We start from the raw sequence: 19,698 nt of genomic DNA, 5'->3' as shown, positions 1-19,698 counted from the left end.
CCGCCCCCTCCACGGCCCGAGCGCCCGCTCGCGCGGCTCCCACAATGCACCGCACAATGGCCCGACCGCCGCCACTACCGGGGCCTGAACGGGCCTGGCGGAGCCCGAGCGCGGCCCGGCCCGCAGCGCGGGGCCCCGAGCGCGGTGAGTGCCGGCGAGGGCCCCGGGGGACGGCGGGGAGCGGGGCGGGAGGCCGTCTCGCTGCGCCCGCGCGCCCGGCACCCGGAGCGGCGGCGCCTCTCATCTCGGGCCCCACGGCGCGGTCGCCCACACCCCCAGCCGGGGGCCCCTTCCACGCCAGTTCGGGCCCCGATAGGCCCCAGGGTGACGAAATCTCTCCGCGGACCCGATACCTGGGTCGGGGGACCGGAAGAAACCCTACTGGTCCGTCCCCTCCCTACCGAGACCTGGAGACTCAGCCCTGAGGGTCCCTTACTCTTGACCCCTAGGTTCCCTGGAGACCCAGATAACGCGCTGCTGACCTTACCAGGGACCCGGGTCTGGGGGACGCAGATAAGCTGCACCTGCTCCCTCCCCTCAGACACGCCTACCCGGACCCACATAACCCCCTTTCCTGCTCCAAATACTCCGTTTTTTATTCTCTGTTTCGTTTTCCAGAATCACATAATCCATTTTGAGGCTTCCGTCAAATAATCTGGTTCTGGAGAACCCCAGTAAGCTCTACCTATAATTCCCTCCTCGGTGACCATACTCCCTAACCTTAGATATCATCCATCTGGTTACCCTTTTGAGACCATTGAAATTCAGAGAATTCACTTCTGACTATCTTCAACCCCTGGAATCCTCCAGCCCGTATAATCCCCCATCTCTTTCTTTTTGCGGGGGGGAGGGAAGGGGCCGGTCCCTTAGAGACTCAGTTAACTTGCTAATGATTTTTTATCATACTTTCCCTTCCTTCCCATCCCTGAGACCTCCTCCGGACTTCTCCCTGAATTTCTGTCCCTTCTCTGGCAGGTGTCCACTCCCGTCTCTTCCAGCTCCAGGGGAATTGAACCTCTCCCACCACACAGTGGAGTGGTCTAGAAGCTGCCCGAGGAGCCTGGTTATTCCCTGTAAATCCAGTCCCAGGCTCCCGCTCCAGCTTGGTGGGGGAGAGGGACCTGTAAGGTGGAAGATATGGGGACAACTAGTGTGTGTGGGGGGGGTTGTTGGTGCTTTCACCTGCAAGAGAAGCCTGTCTCCTCGCTTATATGCTTTTCCACCTGTTAGTTTGGGACTGTGATAGTCTGGCCTTGGATTTCTAACCCTGCCCCCCACAATGAGGCCACTCCATTGTTGGGGGGAATCCTTGGGGGTGTCCAACCAGGTTTCCTCATAATGAAAATGGGGCTGTAGTGAGTTGCAGCCATTTGCTCAAGGCCTCCTCAGGAGTGAGAGGCAGCGGGAATGGGAGGAAAGAGTGAATCAAAGGGACTGCAAAGAGGGCCCATCTACAGTGACAGAAGAACTAGCAGCCCGAGAGTAAATCCAACCCCTGTTAATCCTGTTTGATGTCTCTTGGAATGATGCAAGTCATTGAAACTCTCTGGCCTCCCTGTAATTTAATTCTCCCACCACTCTGGAGTGTGTGTGCGCGGGAGGGAGGGAGGGGGGCAGCTCTTCCCATTCCCCCCTTTCCTTCTCACTGTTTTCCAGCCAGTCAGTGTGTCATTTGGATTTGTTTCTGGTGCTCAGATCAAGACCTGGGTTTTTTGTGGTTTTTTTTTTTTGTTTTTCTTTTTTCTCTCAGTCTATTTATAATTTCCTAGTTGCTATTTTGGGTTCTGCTTAAGGGAAGATTCTGTCCACCCTAAGGAACGTTCCAGGGTGTGTTCCCGGGTGTGTTTCCTCCTCGGCAGGTGTTGAATTGAGTTCTTCAGATCCCCAAGTAGCTCTTGGGCTGGAGGGATAAAAGCTATTTTAGGGTAGTCACTGAAGTGGAGCTGTTAATCCTCTATGGGTCTCTCTAGTTAAGAACACTTAGAGATTAACCCTTTCCTTGCTGCGGCGGGGGGGGGGGGGCAGCTCCTTCTCCACAGTTTTGGGAGGGTTGGGAGAATTTCCTGCCACAGCAGAAGGTGGGATAGAAACGTGCAACTCAATACAAAGACAAAGATAATAGCTGCCTTTTGTTGGGTACTTAGAGCAAGCCAAGCCCTATGGTGTGCCCTTTGCATACCTGACTAAAATAATCCTCACAACAAGCCTGTGAGGTAAGTATTTTTAGCTTTACCGATGAGGAAACAGGCTAATAATGGAGAAAGAACGCAGTTTCTATAGAGATGATGTAACACCATACAAACTATGGTTTCGTCAGAGGGCAGCAGGCATCATGGCACGCAGCAGGACAGACTAGGGAGCAGTTTGTCTCCTTTCAGCTTCCAGAGAGGGCCTTCGAGAGTTTTTAGAAAGCATTTGTGTTTGGGGTACAGAGCCTTAGTAATAGAAGAGATTCCTGAGGTGAGAGAACTGTGGCCCAGGATGTGGTAGTGGAGGAGGGGAGCGCAGGGGGACTGGTTAGAGGGGACGTGCTGTGGGTTGACTGTGAGGGAAAAGGGGAAGGCTGCCTTCTGGGGAGATGTTGTGAAGGGAAGGAAACACTCAGAGGCCTGAGAAGTAACATTAAAGGGGGAAAAAAAGTACTACTCAGGCCCCATGCGGAAAAGAGGCAGACACAGTGTAGACCTCGGAGACAGCACTGCGTGTATTCACACACTTTATATCAGACACTTCATCCCCCATGAGACTATTATAGGTAAGGAGAATAAATTTTTAGTTTAGAAATTGAGGAAAAGGAGATTCAGAGAAACAAAGTAACCTGCCCATGGTTTCACAGCCAGTAAGTGGCAGCTCTCCTGATAGCAAGTCCAAGGTTCTTTCCACGCTGCCTCCCTCTTCAGATCAGGTGCCAGAAGGAGTCTTTGGATGAAAATATACCGAGTTATACCAGTAACTGGGAGGGATTGATTGTGTTTGTTTTATGGGAACAGGTTCCGTGAGCTTCTCTACAGTTGTTAAGGTTAGAGTGTGAGACCAGAAGAGCAGCTTTGAAAGAGAAGCAGAATTCTTTCAGTTTTGCCGAGGAAGAAGTCTGGAGGAGAGAGGCCCAGGAATTTTCCTGGAGGAGAGGAGTTTGCAGACAAAGGACAGAGGGAGAGAGAGTAGATTCCCAGAAGGGTTCCTAAGGTAACACTGGCAGCTTTGGTATCCAGCAGGCTGTTGGTGAGTATAGGTAAGGACTTCCACTGTGCTTTTTTAAAAGGGGGGAATAGGATCAGGGTGCTGGCTGTTTCCTTTTAAAGTCATAGCCCCATTAAACGCAGATCAAGGCGAGCACATGGCTGCCTCCATCCTTTGGTTCTGTCACTACAACCTCGTGAGCTCTCCTTAGCCACCACTGGCCTCTTTCCTAGAAGCCCATTACTCACGCTTTCAGAAGCAGCGCACTAAACTGCTGTGTCTTGTTTGTGCTTGTTCAGGAGAACAGAAGAGGTGGACGTGTGGGAGGTGGGGGACGTACTGTTCTCTTTCTGAGTTTGTGTGGAATTTCCAGGGCTAGGCTCCCCTCTCACATTGGCCAAAGTGATGCGACTTGCTTTCCTCTGGCTGCCATTCCCAACTTTCCAGGGGCTGAGGTGCATGATTTGGGGTAGCAGGGGGGAACAGAATTTGACTTTGAGGGTAGGGGAAATTCCCTCCAAACTAGATGTTTAAACGCGTGCTTGCTCTCTACCCAATTCCAAGGTGCGTAGTAATCACTGGCATTATAAACAGGTAATTCCACCCTTGAGAAGAAGGAAGGATTTAAACCACGAAAGGCAGATGTCAGAGGCCTTTGAGATTTATAGTGAAGCAGGCAGATACGCCACGATGACTTGAAGGCTCAAGTGGGACTAGTTTTTAGTGCTGCCTACCCCTCCCCAGCACATGACTCATGCAAAATGCAGCCACCTTTGTGCCGATCTTTCTAGGCAAATCTCCACTCGTGATGGGGAAATGTTTATCATATTACACTGCAGTGTTTCTTCAACAAGAGGAATGGTTCCTGAACAGGACTTAGCTCATGTTAATGATGAGCAAAGCTCTCTGGGGCATGAACCCGCTGATCCCATCATCTCGTTCACGGCCAGTCTGTTGGATGAATGGTCACTGTAAGCAGCAGGTGCTAACGAGCTGAGCAAGCATTCTGTGGCCCACAGCTGTTTGTGCGGTTGGAGCCATCCCCAGATTCTCGTGGACAATCCCCAGATACCCCCTTTGCTCCCTTCACATGGAAAAGCCTCATGACCAGATTTTGGCATGACCTCTTCAAAAGGAATCCCCCTGTTGTAGCAAGTTGCTTTGCAGTTGGTAATCTGTGAGGAGTTTGTGAGTGATAGGGGTCTGTTGTCCCCCCTTTTGAGAGTCCATACAGTAACTCCCATCCTCTCCCTTTGAGTTGATGTCAGGAAAAAAGCTCTGTCATCTTTGCTCCAGGTTTCCCCCTTCTCACACCCTCCCCCTGCCTCAACAAGAGAAAGGATCAGACTTCAAGATATTGGCCCCCCACTTTGGAAGGGCTGTGACCCCAGTTTAAATTAGAACTTTCTGAGCATAAGTTAGCCTTGCATTAACTTGAATTCAATGACTAATTTACCCATCTAAAAGAAAGTTGAGAGTCCTTTTCTAGATGCTAAGTGGAAATGAAAGAACTGTGATACGACCCTTCAGATAGTTTGGTGACTAATGCAAGTATGCTACCTGCTCATAATGGAGAAATGCATATGTGCTATGAGGGTCTGCGGGGGGCGGGGTGGCACTCAGCACCTGGGGTGTTGGACAGGCTTTGCTAAAGAAGCATGGCCTGGGACACGCAGAGAGGTGGTAGCGGGTAGGTTGGGACCAGTACTGGTTTAGGGGAAATGCTGAATCTGCTGTTGCCTCCTTAGGCGGAACCTCTTATTGATGCTCTGCTGAGAAACACATCTGGCTCCAGGGCTGACTTTCCAGGGTATAAATTCCTAAGCAAAGTCTTCTTCCTTCCCTGTTGCCTTTTGGGCATTTTATTGCTCTTTAGCACCTCCATGAGGAGGAGAATTGTGGAAAGTAGTGGGTGAGGGGGAGGTAGGGTAAAGAGGAGGCGGCAGAGGAGCTGCTAGCCTAAATTTAGTGAAAAGAATATAAAAGTGGAGTTGGAAGAGAATAGTTAGAGCTTAGGGCTTTTACTTGCTCAGATTACCTTGCTTACTATTAGCCTAGGTAGTACTTATAATAATAGTTACCGTTAAGCGCTTACTAGGTGCCCAGCATTCTGCTGAATACTCTCTTCATTATCTCATTCAATCCTCAAACCATTCTGATGATTTAGGAGATTATTAAGCCCATTTTGTAAATAAGGAGACAGTTCAGGGAAGTCAGTCAGTGGCTGAAATTCACATGACTTTGAAGTGGAAGGGCTGGGATTGGAACGGGATCTGTCTGCCTCCAGAGCCCACGTTTTCATGGCATTGGGCTCCCTAACACCAGGTGTTCTGATGTTTCAGGTGAAGAGATTGTTTTCTGAAGGCTGCGTTGGAGGCTGTGACAGAGCAGAGAGCCCGTGTGGAGCTGATGGGGAGGCTTTCTGAATAACATGGCCCTTCGCCATTAGTCTTGCCATGACCACATTTTTCACCAGCGTCCCCCCCTGGATTCAAGATGCAAAGCAGGAGGAGGAAGTGGGCTGGAAACTAGTTCCCAGGCCTCGGGGCCGGGAGGCGGAGAGTCAAGTGAAGTGCCAATGTGAAATCTCGGGGACGCCCTTCTCAAATGGGGAGAAGCTGAGGCCTCACAGCCTCCCCCATCCAGAGCAGAGACCGTATAGCTGTCCTCAGCTGCACTGTGGCAAGTCTTTTGCCTCCAAGTACAAGCTATATAGGTAGGTGACACTCCCATACCTCTTCCTGCCCTGGGGGTCCCAGAGGACAAAGCCAGAGAGACTTCACTGAGTATGAGGCTTTATCTGTGTTAGAAGGGTAGAGGTTAATTGACCCATAAGTATACCCTGAACGCCAACCATTTGAAGTTACTCAGTAAAAGCTAATTTTGTATGCAGACACTAGACTCTGATGGGGAAATATCAGTCAGTCATAAACAAACCAGATTGAGCAATTTTGTCAATACTACCTTCCCCACCTTTGTCAGGTAATGGTGAGAATCTTAGCCAGAAATTATGAATTAGTCTTAGAACTTTAGAAGGAAAAGGAGACCCTCTGGTCCAATCTGTAAATTTTAAAGAAGAGGCTCAGAGTGGCAGTGCCTCTTCTTCTGAACCAGCCTGCTACTCACATGATTACTTCTGTCTCTAGAATCCCTGGTGTCCTCTGGGTCAGCCGCTGTTCTGAAACTTGTAAGCCCAAGAGCCCTACATAAAGTGAAATGGAATGTGAAAGTCCTGGTATAACGTAGATACGGCAGAGCAGCTTGGAAGGTGGGGTGGGGTGGCGCTGCTCAGATTTTATCCTTGCCTTTCCATCAGAGGAACAGGAACATGCCCTTTACAAATGAGGTAGACTACCCGATGCACACCCCTTCATCCATTCATCTAGCCAGCTATGATTTATTGAGCTCCGGCTACATACTAGGCACAGTGTTCAGTGCCAGGGACGGAGTAGTGAGCCAGACAGATGGGGGTGCTGGCCCTCCTTGAGTTCACTATCTTACTAGTGGGGACAGACAGCAAACAAGTAAATTCATGAACAAGATGATCACAGAACGCCTTAGTTCTTTGTCTGGAAAACAGTTGATAGGAAGGAACTAAAACAGGTGACAGGGTAGTGGGTGACCGGGATTGTCCTCATGACAGTTCTGTAGTTCTCAGGAATGCTTTGATTCTGTGTGCTCCTGTGACTTAGGTGGACTCCAGTTGGGTCATCCTCTTAGACTTTCTTAGTACGATCTGGGTGTCCATGGGAAAGATCCTGATCTGGGGGGTGCGAGCCCTGACTCCAGCTCTAGTCACTGTGTGAGCTTAGGTGAGGTACCAAACTGCTTAGGGCCTCAGGTTCCTCACTTGTGAAATGAAGGAAATGGCCTGGGGATCACTCATCACCTCCCTATCATACGTTATCCTGTTATGTCCCAGGAGGCTCACAGTAACTCCCAGGTGTGGGCACTCATGTAGCATGAGTATAATGGCTATGTCTTGATACCTTCCAGGTCGGAAGGATCACTAGGTGCTATAGTGGATGCAGCGGTAGCATACCTAAGGGAAACCAGGTTTCCAGAAGGATTGTGTTCAAATTCAGCCTCTGCCACTTACTGACTGGTGGGTGGAGCTGTCCTGTGCTTTGGCCTCTTGTGGAGAACAAGCTTAATGACAGCTCACGCAGGGCCTGGTAAATATGGGTTCCTGAAGTCTTACCGAGTTGATTCTGAATGTCCTGTGGAGCTCTGGATTGTAACTCCTGGACCCTGAGCTGCTGTCCCTCCAGAAGGGAGCAGGTAAACCAAGGGACACTGAGGTGCTATACCATGGGAACACTTTTTTAAGTGTTGCTGGCTTATATGGCAAAAACTTTAAATGGTACAAATGGGCACTCAGTGAAAAATGAATTGTCCTCATGCTGAAAGCTACCATTTTCCTCCCCAGAGGTGTCTAGTGGGGTCAGTTTCTTGTGTGTCCTTGCTAAGACATTGAAACATGTACTCCCTTCCCTTTTTATTTTCACAAGGGATTGTATTTCACACACTATACTGAACTTCCTTTTTTGACTTAGCCCCTTATATTTTGGGATTGTTCTACATCGGGAAGTTTAGATATATTTCATTTTCCTTTTATTGTGTCATTAAAAAAAAATTTTTTTTTTAAGATTTTATTTATTTGACAGAGACACGGCGAGAGAGGGAACACAAGCAGGGGGAGTGGGAGAGGGAGAAGCAGTCTTCCCGCTGAGCAGGGAGCCTGACGTGGGACTTGATCCCAGGACCCTGAGATCATGACCTGAGCCGGAAGGCAGACGCTTAATGACTGAGCCACCCAGGTGCCCCTTAAATACAATTTTTTGAAAAGGAAATACATGCACATAAAACAAAATTCACAAGGTACCAAAAGGTATATGATGGAAATTCTCCATCACACCCATAAGCTTCCTGTCTCTTCTCCCCAGGGGCAACCAGTATTGTTAGTTTCTTGTATATCCTTCCAGAAATATTTTTTGAGTGCATACAAGCAAACATACATCATTTTCCCTCTTTTTCCTATGCATAGTACCATTCTGCCTGCACTGTTCTGTCCCATTGCTTTTTACCACTTCATATATCCTAAGAGCTTGTTCCCTGAGGGTACATATAAAGCTACCTTGTTTTTTTTTGTTTTTTTTTTTAAAGTCTTGTATGAACTAACGATAATTTATTTCACCAGTTCCCTATTGATGGACATTTAAAAAAATTTTTTTTCTTTTAAGATTTTATTTATTTGTTTGACAGAGAGAGACACAGCAAAAGAGGGAACACAAGCCAGGGGGAGTGGGAGAGGGAGAAGCAACCTTCCCACCGAGCAGGGAGCCCGATGCGGGGCTCGATCCCAGGACCCTGGGATCATGACCTGAGCCGAAGGCAGACGCTTAACGACTGAGCCACCCAGGCGCCCCACTCCCTACTGATGGACATTTAGATTGTTCCTGACTTTTTACTACTACAAACAGGGCTACAAAGACTAGGAGTATGTATGTGATTTTGCAGGTGGGCGAGGATATCTATAGAATTTAGACACTGACTGGCACAGTATCCCATTGCATTCCATCACGTGGCTTGACCATAATTTTTGTATCTAGTTCCGTCAGTGGACAGCTTGGTTGTCTGGCCAGCCCTTGTGATCTCCCTTCTTTCTTTCTCCTCTATCCTCCATCCCTACCCCCAGGCACATGGCCACCCACTCAGCCCAGAAACCCCACCAGTGTATGTACTGTGATAAGATGTTTCACCGCAAGGACCATCTGCGGAACCACCTGCAGACCCATGACCCCAACAAAGAGGCCCTTCACTGTTCTGAGTGCGGTAAGAATTACAATACGAAGCTAGGCTACCGGCGCCACCTGGCTATGCATGCCGCCAGCAGCGGTGACCTCAGCTGTAAGGTGTGCCTGCAGACCTTTGAGAGTACCCAGGCCCTGCTAGAGCACCTGAAGGCCCACTCACGCCGCGTAGCAGGTGGTGCCAAGGAGAAAAAGCACCCCTGTGACCACTGCGACCGGCGGTTCTACACTCGCAAGGATGTGCGGCGCCACCTCGTGGTGCACACGGGCCGGAAGGACTTCCTGTGCCAGTACTGTGCCCAGCGGTTTGGCCGCAAGGACCACCTGACGCGTCATGTCAAGAAGAGCCACTCGCAGGAGCTGCTCAAAATCAAGACAGAGCCAGTGGACATGTTAGGCCTACTCAGCTGCAGCTCCACAGTCAGTGTGAAAGAAGAGCTGAGCCCTGTGCTGTGCATGGCCTCTCGGGACGTGATGGGGGCCAAGGCCTTCCCTGGCATGTTGCCCATGGGCATGTATGGCGCCCACATCCCTACCATGCCCAGCACGGGCATGCCACACTCCCTGGTGCACAACACACTGCCCATGGGTATGAGCTACCCTCTGGAATCCTCACCTATCTCTTCCCCAGCTCAGCTTCCTCCAAAATACCAGCTTGGATCTACCTCATACTTGCCTGACAAATTGCCCAAAGTGGAGGTGGATAGTTTTCTGGCGGAGCTTCCTGGAAGCCTGTCTCTCTCGTCCGCTGAACCCCAGCCCGCCTCACCTCAGCCGGCGGCAGCTGCGGCCCTCCTAGATGAAGCACTGCTCACCAAGAGCCCCGCCAACCTCTCCGAGGCCCTCTGCGCTGCTAATGTGGACTTCTCCCACTTACTGGGCTTTCTTCCACTCAACCTCCCCCCGTGTAACCCGCCTGGGGCCACAGGAGGCCTGGTCATGGGCTACTCCCAGGCCGAGGCGCAGCCCTTGCTCACCACTTTGCAAGCTCAGCCTCAAGATTCCCCAGGAGCTGGGGGACCACTGAACTTTGGACCTCTGCACTCCTTGCCTCCTGTCTTCACCTCTGGCCTGAGCACCACCACCCTGCCTCGTTTCCACCAGGCATTCCAGTAGCCCCCAAGGAGGCCCTCAGTCCAGTCTTAGGCTCTGTCAGGGAGCCTCTGTACCTACCCTATCTGCATCCCCCATGAAGGCAGCTGAGCTTTCAGAGCTGGGTTCAAAAAGAAAAAATTCCAGTATCTGTATGGAGCACTTGGTTTGGGGGTTTAGGCTCCAGGATCAGTTCCAGGAGGAGCCCTGAGCCCCAGCCTCATGAAAAGATCTCATACCATAGAACTTCAGGTATTTTTACTTTTACTTTTTTGATCTGAATCGGGAGCCACACTTAGCCCTCTCCCCCTCCAAAGCGTCAGAACCTCCTTCTCTTTGGAGAAGGAGGCGGTCTCTTGGAGACACAGAGGGGTTTCACTTTGGATGACCTTGAGAGAAATAGCCCAAGAAGCCCGCCTCCTGGTCCCAACCTGCAGACCCCACAGCAGTTGGTCAGACCCTGCTGCAGAGAGAGGGTCATTGGGCTCCATCACCTGCCTCCAGCCAGTGGGCAGGGGAGAGGGCCGCTTCTTCCCACCACCCGCGTCCCTCCTCTACCGACACCTCCATTTCCAGTCAGTGTTGTCCAGCAACGGTACCGTTTACACAGTCGTCTCAGACACACCACTCACCTCCCTTGCCAAGCTGTTAGCCTTAGAGTGATTGCAGTGAACATTGTTTACACGCCGTGAATCCATTCCCACCAGTCCATTCCAGTTGGCACCAGCCGGAACCATTTGGTACCCGGTGTTAACTGGAGCCCTGTTTACAAGGCGGAGTCGGGTCTTGCTGACTTCTCTTCACTTGAGGTCACATTTTTCCCCTGTGGGGAAATAAACTGACTTTGGACTGCTTCAGTCTCTGCCATCTTCCATGACTGTGTCTGTTCCTGCCTTCCTCGGCAGTGTCCGCGAGACAGGCAAGAAGACTGGAGCCGTTTTCTCCCAGGTCTGCAATTCTGTTCTTCTCCAAGTACATTATGACCCCCCCCCTCCTCTTGAACTGGAGAGGGGAAGACATGAAAGGCATGCCCGCTTCCATCGCCCCCACTCCCCAACCCCTACCCCAGACATCATGAACTGTCGTCATTAGTCTCGGTAGGAGGGACTCGGGTTCTGAGCTGGTGTGGATAGCAAAGGAGAGGGTGTGAAACCCTGATTCATCTCTCTCCCACTTGTCCCTTTTTCGGGAAGTTACGGAATTGTTGGAAGAAGGGTTTTCAGGAAGTTAGGGCTGGGCATATAGTTGAGTCCTAACCCGTGGGTACGTCATTGGCTCCCATACTAACCTTTTGTCTTCTCCACAGTGTCCCCTCTCTCTCCACCTCTTTTCAGTTACCATGGACTCAGGGCCACTGTGCCTAGGCCTCTCTGCTCTCCATCAAAGGAATGCCACCTTACGCTTGTGCTCCCCCCACCCCGCAGTTTGCCCCCAATACTTCGTGGGGTTTCTTGCGACAAATGATTGGTTCTCTTCTGGCTCGTGGGGCTCCCTGCCACAGACCGCACAGCCCTTGCCCAGCTGAACCCTGTCCCTGCGTCATTCCTCGGTTCTGCATGGGCTTCGCTCTTCCCACTCATGGGAGGGAGGCAGCTCAGGGACCACCAGTGTGGGGCCCTCATGAGACACCTCCACTCTGATTCAGAAACACACTTCTACCTCTCTACTGTTAACTCCCACAGCTGCAGTCAGTAGTGTCTGGGCCCCTCTCTGCAGGGCCTCACGCTGGCTTCTCCCCGAGGGTTTCAGGCCAGACTACCAAGGAACTGCCTCAGCCTCCTCCCAGTCCTCCTGTTTCCCCTTCCTTCTAGAAATCACTTCGCTTTATCATCAGGAGCCGAGCAGGTCCAAGACCCGGGCTTCTGCTTCAGCCCAGGCCAGTACTCTTTGAGGTGAAAGCCTTAAAATGCAGCTCCCTGGCCCCTGATTGGAAGCAATGTGGAGTGAATAAGCATGTTTTGATTTAGGCAGGGTAGCTTGGCATACATTTAAAAAAACAGAACAAAACCAGATATAAAAATGTCTGGCAAGGTTAGAATCAGACTAGGTGATTTGCTTCTGAAAACCAGTTTCAATGAGTCCCAGGGACTAATTAAGGTTTATTTTCAAAAGCGTCCCCCCCTTGGTACGCAGCCACCTCCTGCATGCTGTGCATGTTACTGGGACTCGTATTACAGGACATGGTGCGTTGAGGGTCCAAGCATGACTCGGTGCTGCCGTTCTCCTTGTCGTCTCTGGTCTTCATCACTAGACCCAGCAGCCCTTCACCTGCTCTCTGCCACCTTCCCTGCACGCCTCGTTTATAGGGGCAGCTGGGCCCCTGGCCACAGAACAGAAAGTTTCGGGCTTAGAGGAGTCCACTCTTCCCTGCCTGTCCTTTCCTGTCCCTTCCTTGAATTCTCTCCCCCATTAGTGATGCTGGGAAACTCCTAGAACAGGCAGAGCAACTATTTAAAGCCTTGTAACTGGGGCCTTGCCCCTCCCTCCCCCTCCATCCTGCCGCCCTCTCCTCTTCCTTCAGTGCCCTCACCACACAAGGAATTTCTCTATCACTGTGAACTTTGCTGGTACAGAGGAACATCTGCCTTCACCTTTTCTTGGACCATAGCCACCCAGCCGTTTCTTAATCTTCCCTTCCCCAAATTTAAAGGAAAGAAAAAAAAAAAGCCTTATTGGCCTGGTGGTTTGAAGGATAAGAATAGCTTTATCCTGCACTCAGTACCAAACCCACTTCAGTACCTTTACTGAGGCCATGAGAGCCTGAGGGGTGTCTGCCCAGGACAGGAGCCATGGCATGTGGCAGAGACCAAACGGGGACCAGGAAAAAGGGGTGATGCCCCCTTTCCCAACCACCTCCTCCAACCCCAGCAATGAGCCGCCCTGAACGACAGGGCAGGCACCTCCCATCCTGCATATAGCTGGTCAAGGCTGAGTGCAGTCCTGGGGGCCAGGGGATGATCTGCCCAGCCGTGTCAGCTCAGAGGATCTGTGCACATCCTAAAGAGGGGAGAGGGGGAAAGGAGCACCAATGAGTTTACCCCCCAACCTTTTACAAATGGCATTTAATGGAAATCCGGGAAGCAGGTGTGATTACTTTTTTGCTCGTAGATATTGTCCTAAGTTGAAATTCTCCCACTGCCCTAAACTACCCCTAGTAGTCTGAATCCCTGCCCCGCCTCTTTCTTTTTGGTAGCTGTTTTCCCCATTCCCTCTACCTCCCCTCTTATCTAGGAGCTGTTTTTAAGCACGATTTTTTTTTTAACAGTTTATATTGTACAGGATCAATATTTTGCTTTTTAACAAGGATATTTATGTAATAAGAAACTTTGCCTTAGGCAGGTGTTGGCCAGAAAAGTCCAGATTCCTCTGGGACCCCACCCTGGCCTCTCCTGGAGCTCTGAACCTGCTGTGGAAGGAATTGGCTATGACCTTCACCACTGGAGTAGGGTCTGCAGCAAGGGAAGGGGTGTTCCGGTTCTAACAGGAGAAGGATTCACCATGATGATGTAGTGCCTCTGTGGAGGGGTTTGGAAGAAGTATCCCAGCCCAGTTTCTTCAGATGCATGCTCACTTCCGTAGCTGCCCCCTCCACCTCTGACTACTTGGCACCAGAACTCCTGAAACACCACTTCTCATTCGCCTCCCTCCCTCCCAGTGATCAAGGCTTTGGAGCCACTCTTTCGTAATGCCAGATTATTTAAAGAGAGAAAAATACAAGACAAAAGCCTTCTAGCACTTTGTAAACACAGTGAATAACCTCTTGGAGTATTTTTGGCTTTATATAAAACAAGGTTTTTAATTGTAAAGTATAAGTGCCATTAGAAAATGCACAGGGCGTATCTTTGTTAAAGTAGATTTTTCAATGTTTTACAGAATTACATTTTCAAAAAAAGTTTTTATAATGAAGTTGTTTATTAAAAACTTCTGAATGATGTGTTTGGAAGTTGTGAACCTGTCTGATTGGGAAAGGGTTGAAGAGAGCCTGGGGAACCAGAAACTCCAGACATCTCTAGCCTCCAAGGAGATGGTGAGGGTAGGGTACACAGTAACAACCCTTAACATTAGCACCTACAGACTTTGTACTTTAAAATTAAAGATCTTAATGGGATGTCTTTGAGGTAAGCGGCATCATATTATCACTTAAACTTGGATGCAAGGGTCAGAAAAATCAAATTGGCTTAATGAAATTTCACATAACTAAAAATGCCAGATGTAGCAGAGTTTTTAGAATTGGTTCAGTCACTCAAACATGGTTGGCCTTAGCATTCCTGTGTCTCTTGGCTCTATCTTCTGTAGCTGTGACTTATCCTCAGGCCCTACAAAGTGGCTCGTCCCTTTGTGTAGAAGTTCCATCCCTGTCATCCTCACACAGTGCTGACCAGGGAGAGAAAGGAGAGCTTGTATTCACAAAGCCCCACGAGGCATCTCCTGTCTCACTGGCCTTGATAGGGCTCTGTGCCCTCCCCCAAACCAGCCAGCGATGACAAGGCTGAGTGAGACAGAAGGGGTGGTTTCTCAAAGGAAACTGGGGCTACAGTTAGGGTGGGGAACGAATGCTGGTTGTCCAAGGAAAGACATGGCATCCATTGCCCAGGGGGCACAGCTGGGAAGTGACAGCTAGGACCTGACCTTGCTCACACTTGGGCCTACCCACTGGGTTCAAACAAACTGTTGGGAGACTGACATAGCTTCAGACTTTGCCGCTTGGCCAGTCTCTAACAAAGGTAGTCATCACCATCCTGGGCCCTGTAGCTCTTCCTGAGATCCTCCCGTCCAGGACTAAGATTGAGTTTGCTTTTCTGTGGTCTAGAGCCAGTGTCCATAGCCACGCAGTGTAAGTCACTCCTGAGTCCAGTCCAGGAGTCCGTGGGACAGTAACAAGTGTTAATGTGTGTAACAGGTGTTTTGTGTACAAAGGCAGTGGGCTGGCCCTTCATCTCTTTGGCCTTCCATCTACTTCATAAACATTCAGTGTTGACCCCAGTGCGTTCAGATCCCTGGCCGGGGCCCCAAGGGAACCCACCTCACAGTGGGTCCAAGAGCTCAGAGCCATCTTGTTCATTGGGCAGGAGCAGGCGGAAGGCTCTCTGGAGGAGGTGGCCGGGACTTCCAGGCAGAGGGGGCATTAGGTGTGCTGACCTCCATAGGCGACAAGGTTGGGAGCCAAGACCACAGGAGCACAGATGCATTTGCAGGGCTGCATGGCTGGTTCATCCAGGCTCATCCTATCCAAGCACATTCCCTGTAATTCAGACTGGAGTTCACATTGGTGAAATGTCTGGTATAGAGCAAAGGTAGCCTGGGTCTAGGACAAGGGGGAAGGGTCCACCTTTCTGTCTACAAGCCCAGGAGGATACAGTTCCTACATACCAGTGGCAGTTTGCTCCAGGTTCACAGTGTTTGAGACATTCCCTTGCCCAAGATCCTTATACTCCAAGTTTGTTTCTTCCTTTCTCCGAATAAATACTTCCAGCACCTCCCTGTGCCAATCAGTTACCATCATCTGCGGCTCCCAGTTTTGAGTCTGGTTAGCCTGTTTTGCATATGCTTGAGTAGTTTATCCTGTGCAAAACTACTAGTTTCCTACAGCTGCCCCCAAACCGGAGTTGAGTGCGGGCGCCGGGCGGCCCCCACTGCCCACTGCAGATGGGGGGAAGAGTAATCGCTTGGTGTAGTGGCTGTGATGGAAAGTTGTTGGAAAGTTCTATCTGTCTGTGACCGGAGTTATGCCTGATCCTTGGTGCCCGCTCCGAGCTGCTGCTTGCTTGGTACACCCATGCACTTCACCCAACTTCCACCTCCAGCGCCCTCCTAATCTGGGGCCAGTTCTGTCTGGCGCTCGCGGTCGCATCCCCCACCAGGCAGCCCCTTGCCACTCCGCCAGGCTTGCAGGCCCCTCGTCCCCCGCAGCCTGGGCACCCCTGCGAATCACACCCCAAAGTGGGGCGCGAGGGGCGGAGCACGCCCCTAGGAGGAGACCAAACCTCTCCACCTCGCGCCGCGCCGCGCCGCACCGCCCCTCTGGCGGGACCCGCAGTGTCGCCCGTGCACCCTGAGCCCCTCCAGGCCAGAGGCTCCCGCAGGTGATCGCGGCCGAGGGGCCGGGCGGGGGGCGGAGGCTGAAGCCGCCACGCGCCCGCCGCCCGACCTCGCAGCTGGGGTCCGCGAAGGCGCGGCACGCGGGCGCCCCCCGGCCCCGGGACCGCCCCGCCTGTTCCGGGACTCCGGGCAGAGGTATGGCCCGGGCCGGGGCCCCAGAGACCTGCAGCGCCAGGGGGCGGGAGGCGCGGGCGGGAGGTGGCGGGAAGGCCGAGGAAGTGACGCCTGGGCAGGGCGCCATCTTCATGGAAGAGGCGGAGGAGGGGTGGAGAAGCCGCAGCTCGGGGAGGAGTTGGGGGAGGGGGAGCTGGGGGTGTGTGTGGGAGGAGGAAGAGCTAGCTGGAGGTGGGAGCGGCGGCGCACCAGGGCCCGGGGCCCCTAAACCTGGATGGGCCAGCCGTGGACCCGCTGGAGGCTGGGAGTGCCCAGGCAGACAGGGCCTACCTGCGGCTGCAGCGCAGGTTTGGGCGCATCCGCCGTCTGCATCTGGGCCGTAGGAGTTTCGTCGTCCAGAATATTCCTGGCTTCTGGGTCACCGCCTTTCTGAACCACCCGCAGCTGTCACCCATGATCATAACTCGTGATGAAGACATGCTCTGCCACCTGATGGATTTGGAGGTGAAGGAGCTCAGGAACGCCAGGGCCCAATGCAAGTTCAAGTTCCGCTTTGGGAACAGCCTCTACTTCCGGAACAAGGTGCTCATGAAGGAGTATGAGTGCAGATCCTTAGGACCGGTGGTGTCAGTTGCAACTCGAATCCGATGGCACCGGGGCTAGGAACCCCCAGTTCTGGTACACGGGGACACTGTCGGCAGCTTCTTCACCTCGTTCTCTCAGCACAGCCTCCCAGAGGCTGACAAGGTTGCCCAGATTATTAAAGAGGACCTGTGACCCAAACCCCTGCAGTACCACCTGCTAGGGGATAGGCCCCACAGAGCCAGGAGAGGCCTGGCAAGGTGGCCCACAGAGGCCTCTCCTACACTCTACAAGTTCCAGTTTGGCTAAGTCCCTCGCTAGGACCTGGCCCCTACATAAGACTCCCTTCTACCTGTCCTTAGGCCAATGACATAACCCTGCCGTCTGCTTGCACTTTCATGCACCCTGGCCCCTCTGAAGATTCAGTGGACTCTGATCCAGGATTGTGGCCTCCATGGCCAAACTCTTCTGTTTCCATGTGGCCTTCATGCATCACATGCCACAGTGTCTACCCAAGCACCCAGTACTATGGGTAGGTACTGCCATCATCTTCGTGGTCGGGGCCTACCTCTGATCATGGCCTTCCTTCCCACCCTTTTTTTTTTTTTTTTTTTTTGAAGTAAGCTCTATGCCTATCGGGCTTGAACTCATGATTCTGAGATCAAGAGTCTCAAACTCTACTGACTGAGCTAGCCAGGCACCCCCTTCCCACCTGGGCACCTGCAAGTCATTGCTAGAAGGACCAGTGCCTCTTTGAGGCCTACTACTTCAAGGCCACAACATGTTGGGCTTCATATTTATGAGTCCGGAATATTGGTTGTGGCAAACTGAGTCTCATCACCCAAGAAGAAGTAGATGCGTTTGGTGCTGTCAGCCGGCCTTGGACACTCCATCCTCCGGACTGCAGGACCACAGGCCCAGCTACCCCAGGCTCCTGGCTCTTGGGCAGCTGGTAGAATGGTCACACAGCCAGTAGACAACTACTGGGCGTGGCTGAGGTCAAGGGCCTCGAGCAGTGGGCCAGGCATTCTTTATAATCACACTGCTCTTCCTACCCCCGTGTTCGTACTTCCTCATAGCCTGCTATCTGCTTCTCAAGATCTGTGGTACGGTGCCAGTCCCCCTTTCTGAGTTCTGCCGGGGCTGCCACCAACATTGTTGCCTGCTCCCAGATCTGTAAGGACCTCAACAACCACTTGCCAAGGCACAAGAAAGCCCCCAACTCCCTAGGAACTCTGGCATGCTGGCATATCTGGGCATGTGCTTCAGACGGGGGCCATGATGGGGGGCCCTCCCGGAAGCCTACCTTCTAAGCTCCAGTCACTGAGCTCACATGGAATCTAGCCCCCCACCGCCACCCCCAGTCTCTGCCTGTTTTTAGGCTGCCAGGCTGCAGGTACAGGAGGGGTGTTTCTAGTCATGGGGCCTGCCCAGATCGCACATCTTTCTTTTCATTTTCTTTAAAATGACAACTCAGAAACAAATAATTGAAGAAGCAAAGTTTTAAAACAGCTAAGGAGGCCGTCTTTCTTATTGAATTTGCCCCTCTTTGACCGGCTCTAGAGAAGGAGGGTCCTGCGGTAGACTGCAGCCCTGGGTCTATGCAGCCTCTTTCCCGTGCCCCGTCCCCTTTAGCAAGCACCAACCCCCTCGGGCGGGGCTAGTTCTGTGCTGTGTTCTTTTAGACCAACTCCTTTCTTCTCCTCCCACCAGGTCCAACCCCCACTGTGGGATTGTGTAGGTGGAAGAGTTTAGCTGCCTCCCGAAGTCCTCCTTCCGGTGGAAGGCCTTGTCTTTTGCGTCCCAGGACTTGGGGAGTCCTTGACACAAAACATGGTGGCAGATGCTCTCCGCAGGGGAATGCAATGGAAGCAGAGGCAGCTGGGAAGGTTCAGGTGGCTGAGAGACCATGGGGTGCAGGGAGCAGAGTTCCCTGGTTCTTCTAAACTTTTCTGATTCACCAAAATGTTTTTTAAATGAGAATTATTAACCGACCACTGAAACTTGAGAGGTTCTCTTGGTCTAGGTGTGACCTGTGAATGTGGAAAGTGAATGCTATTTTTCATTTCACTGTTTTTAAGTAAGACCCTATGCATCTCCTTCCCCGTTTCTGCCCAGGGGAGACATTGAGCTGTCCAGGACTGTTTATTGCTTTTAGTTGAGAACATTTACAAGAATGCCCATGTAATTTATCCATGCCGTGCCATTTGGAGACTTAGGTGGCTATTTGTGGTGGTGATCAAGCTGTTGTGGCCTGTTAATACAGCCCAGTACTCAGAAGTAGTATGAATAAGGTGGTTCTGTAGGACTTAAAACTGGGAACTGTTACCATGTTCTGTTAACATGTTTCTTTCCAGAAAGAAATCTGTCAGGTCCTGATGACTCTGTGCCCTGGCCGCCATGATGTAATGGGCATTGCTGTAACTGGTGTCTCTGCTTCTAAACAGAGAAATGTTCGTGGGATGGCTTTGTCCAATCAGAAGAGGATTCATGGCACTTTTGTCTTCTATCTGCATGGGTAAAAAATAAAAACCTTTCAGTCTGGGGTAAAAATAACTCGGATCATGTTACTCCCCCCTCCAGAATCCTCCATTGGCAGAAAAAAAAAAAGTCCTAATTCCTTAACAGGGCTGACAAAGCCCAGCTCTGTCTGGCTCCTGCCGACATCTCCCATTGATCTCCTCTTCACACACCCCTGCCCTCGCCTCTCTGCTGCTCCTTATGGAGCACATTCCGGCCTCAGGGGTTTTGCGCTTGTCTCTCTTTCTCCGGAATTTTCTTCCTACAGATATTCTCCTCTCTGGCTCCCTCCGTTCTT

At 51.6% G+C, this 19,698-nt stretch overlaps 1 protein-coding gene across 8 annotated transcripts; it reads left to right on the top strand.

The window, feature by feature from the left end:
- Nucleotides 1–23: 23 nt before the first annotated feature.
- On the top strand, nucleotides 24–19,330 carry PLAGL2 (PLAG1 like zinc finger 2). 8 transcript variants are annotated; one of them, XR_004820246.1, is made up of 4 exons: nucleotides 24–144; nucleotides 5,523–5,896; nucleotides 8,879–10,337; nucleotides 19,238–19,330. XR_004820246.1 is itself a non-coding variant. In XM_027622621.2 (3 exons), the coding sequence occupies exons 2-3, from the start codon at nucleotides 5,637–5,639 to the stop codon at nucleotides 10,107–10,109; spliced, it is 1,491 nt and encodes a 496-aa protein (XP_027478422.1). In that variant the 5' UTR covers nucleotides 24–144; nucleotides 5,523–5,636; the 3' UTR covers nucleotides 10,110–14,023. The 8 variants fall into 8 exon arrangements, 5 of the variants coding, with proteins under 5 accessions (XP_027478422.1, XP_027478423.1, XP_027478424.1 ...); XR_003524719.1 differs by lacking the exon at nucleotides 19,238–19,330 and adding an exon at nucleotides 13,421–14,023; XR_003524718.1 differs by lacking the exon at nucleotides 19,238–19,330 and adding an exon at nucleotides 13,421–14,023 and having other exon boundaries at nucleotides 8,879–11,033.
- The last annotated feature ends 368 nt before the right edge of the window (nucleotides 19,331–19,698 follow it).

This window comes from Zalophus californianus, chromosome 8, assembly GCF_009762305.2.
Source record: "Zalophus californianus isolate mZalCal1 chromosome 8, mZalCal1.pri.v2, whole genome shotgun sequence".
NCBI classification, from domain to species: domain Eukaryota; kingdom Metazoa; phylum Chordata; class Mammalia; order Carnivora; family Otariidae; genus Zalophus; species Zalophus californianus.
The sequence above is the reverse complement of the archived record's forward strand: the minus strand, read 5'-3'. Positions and strand labels throughout refer to the sequence as shown.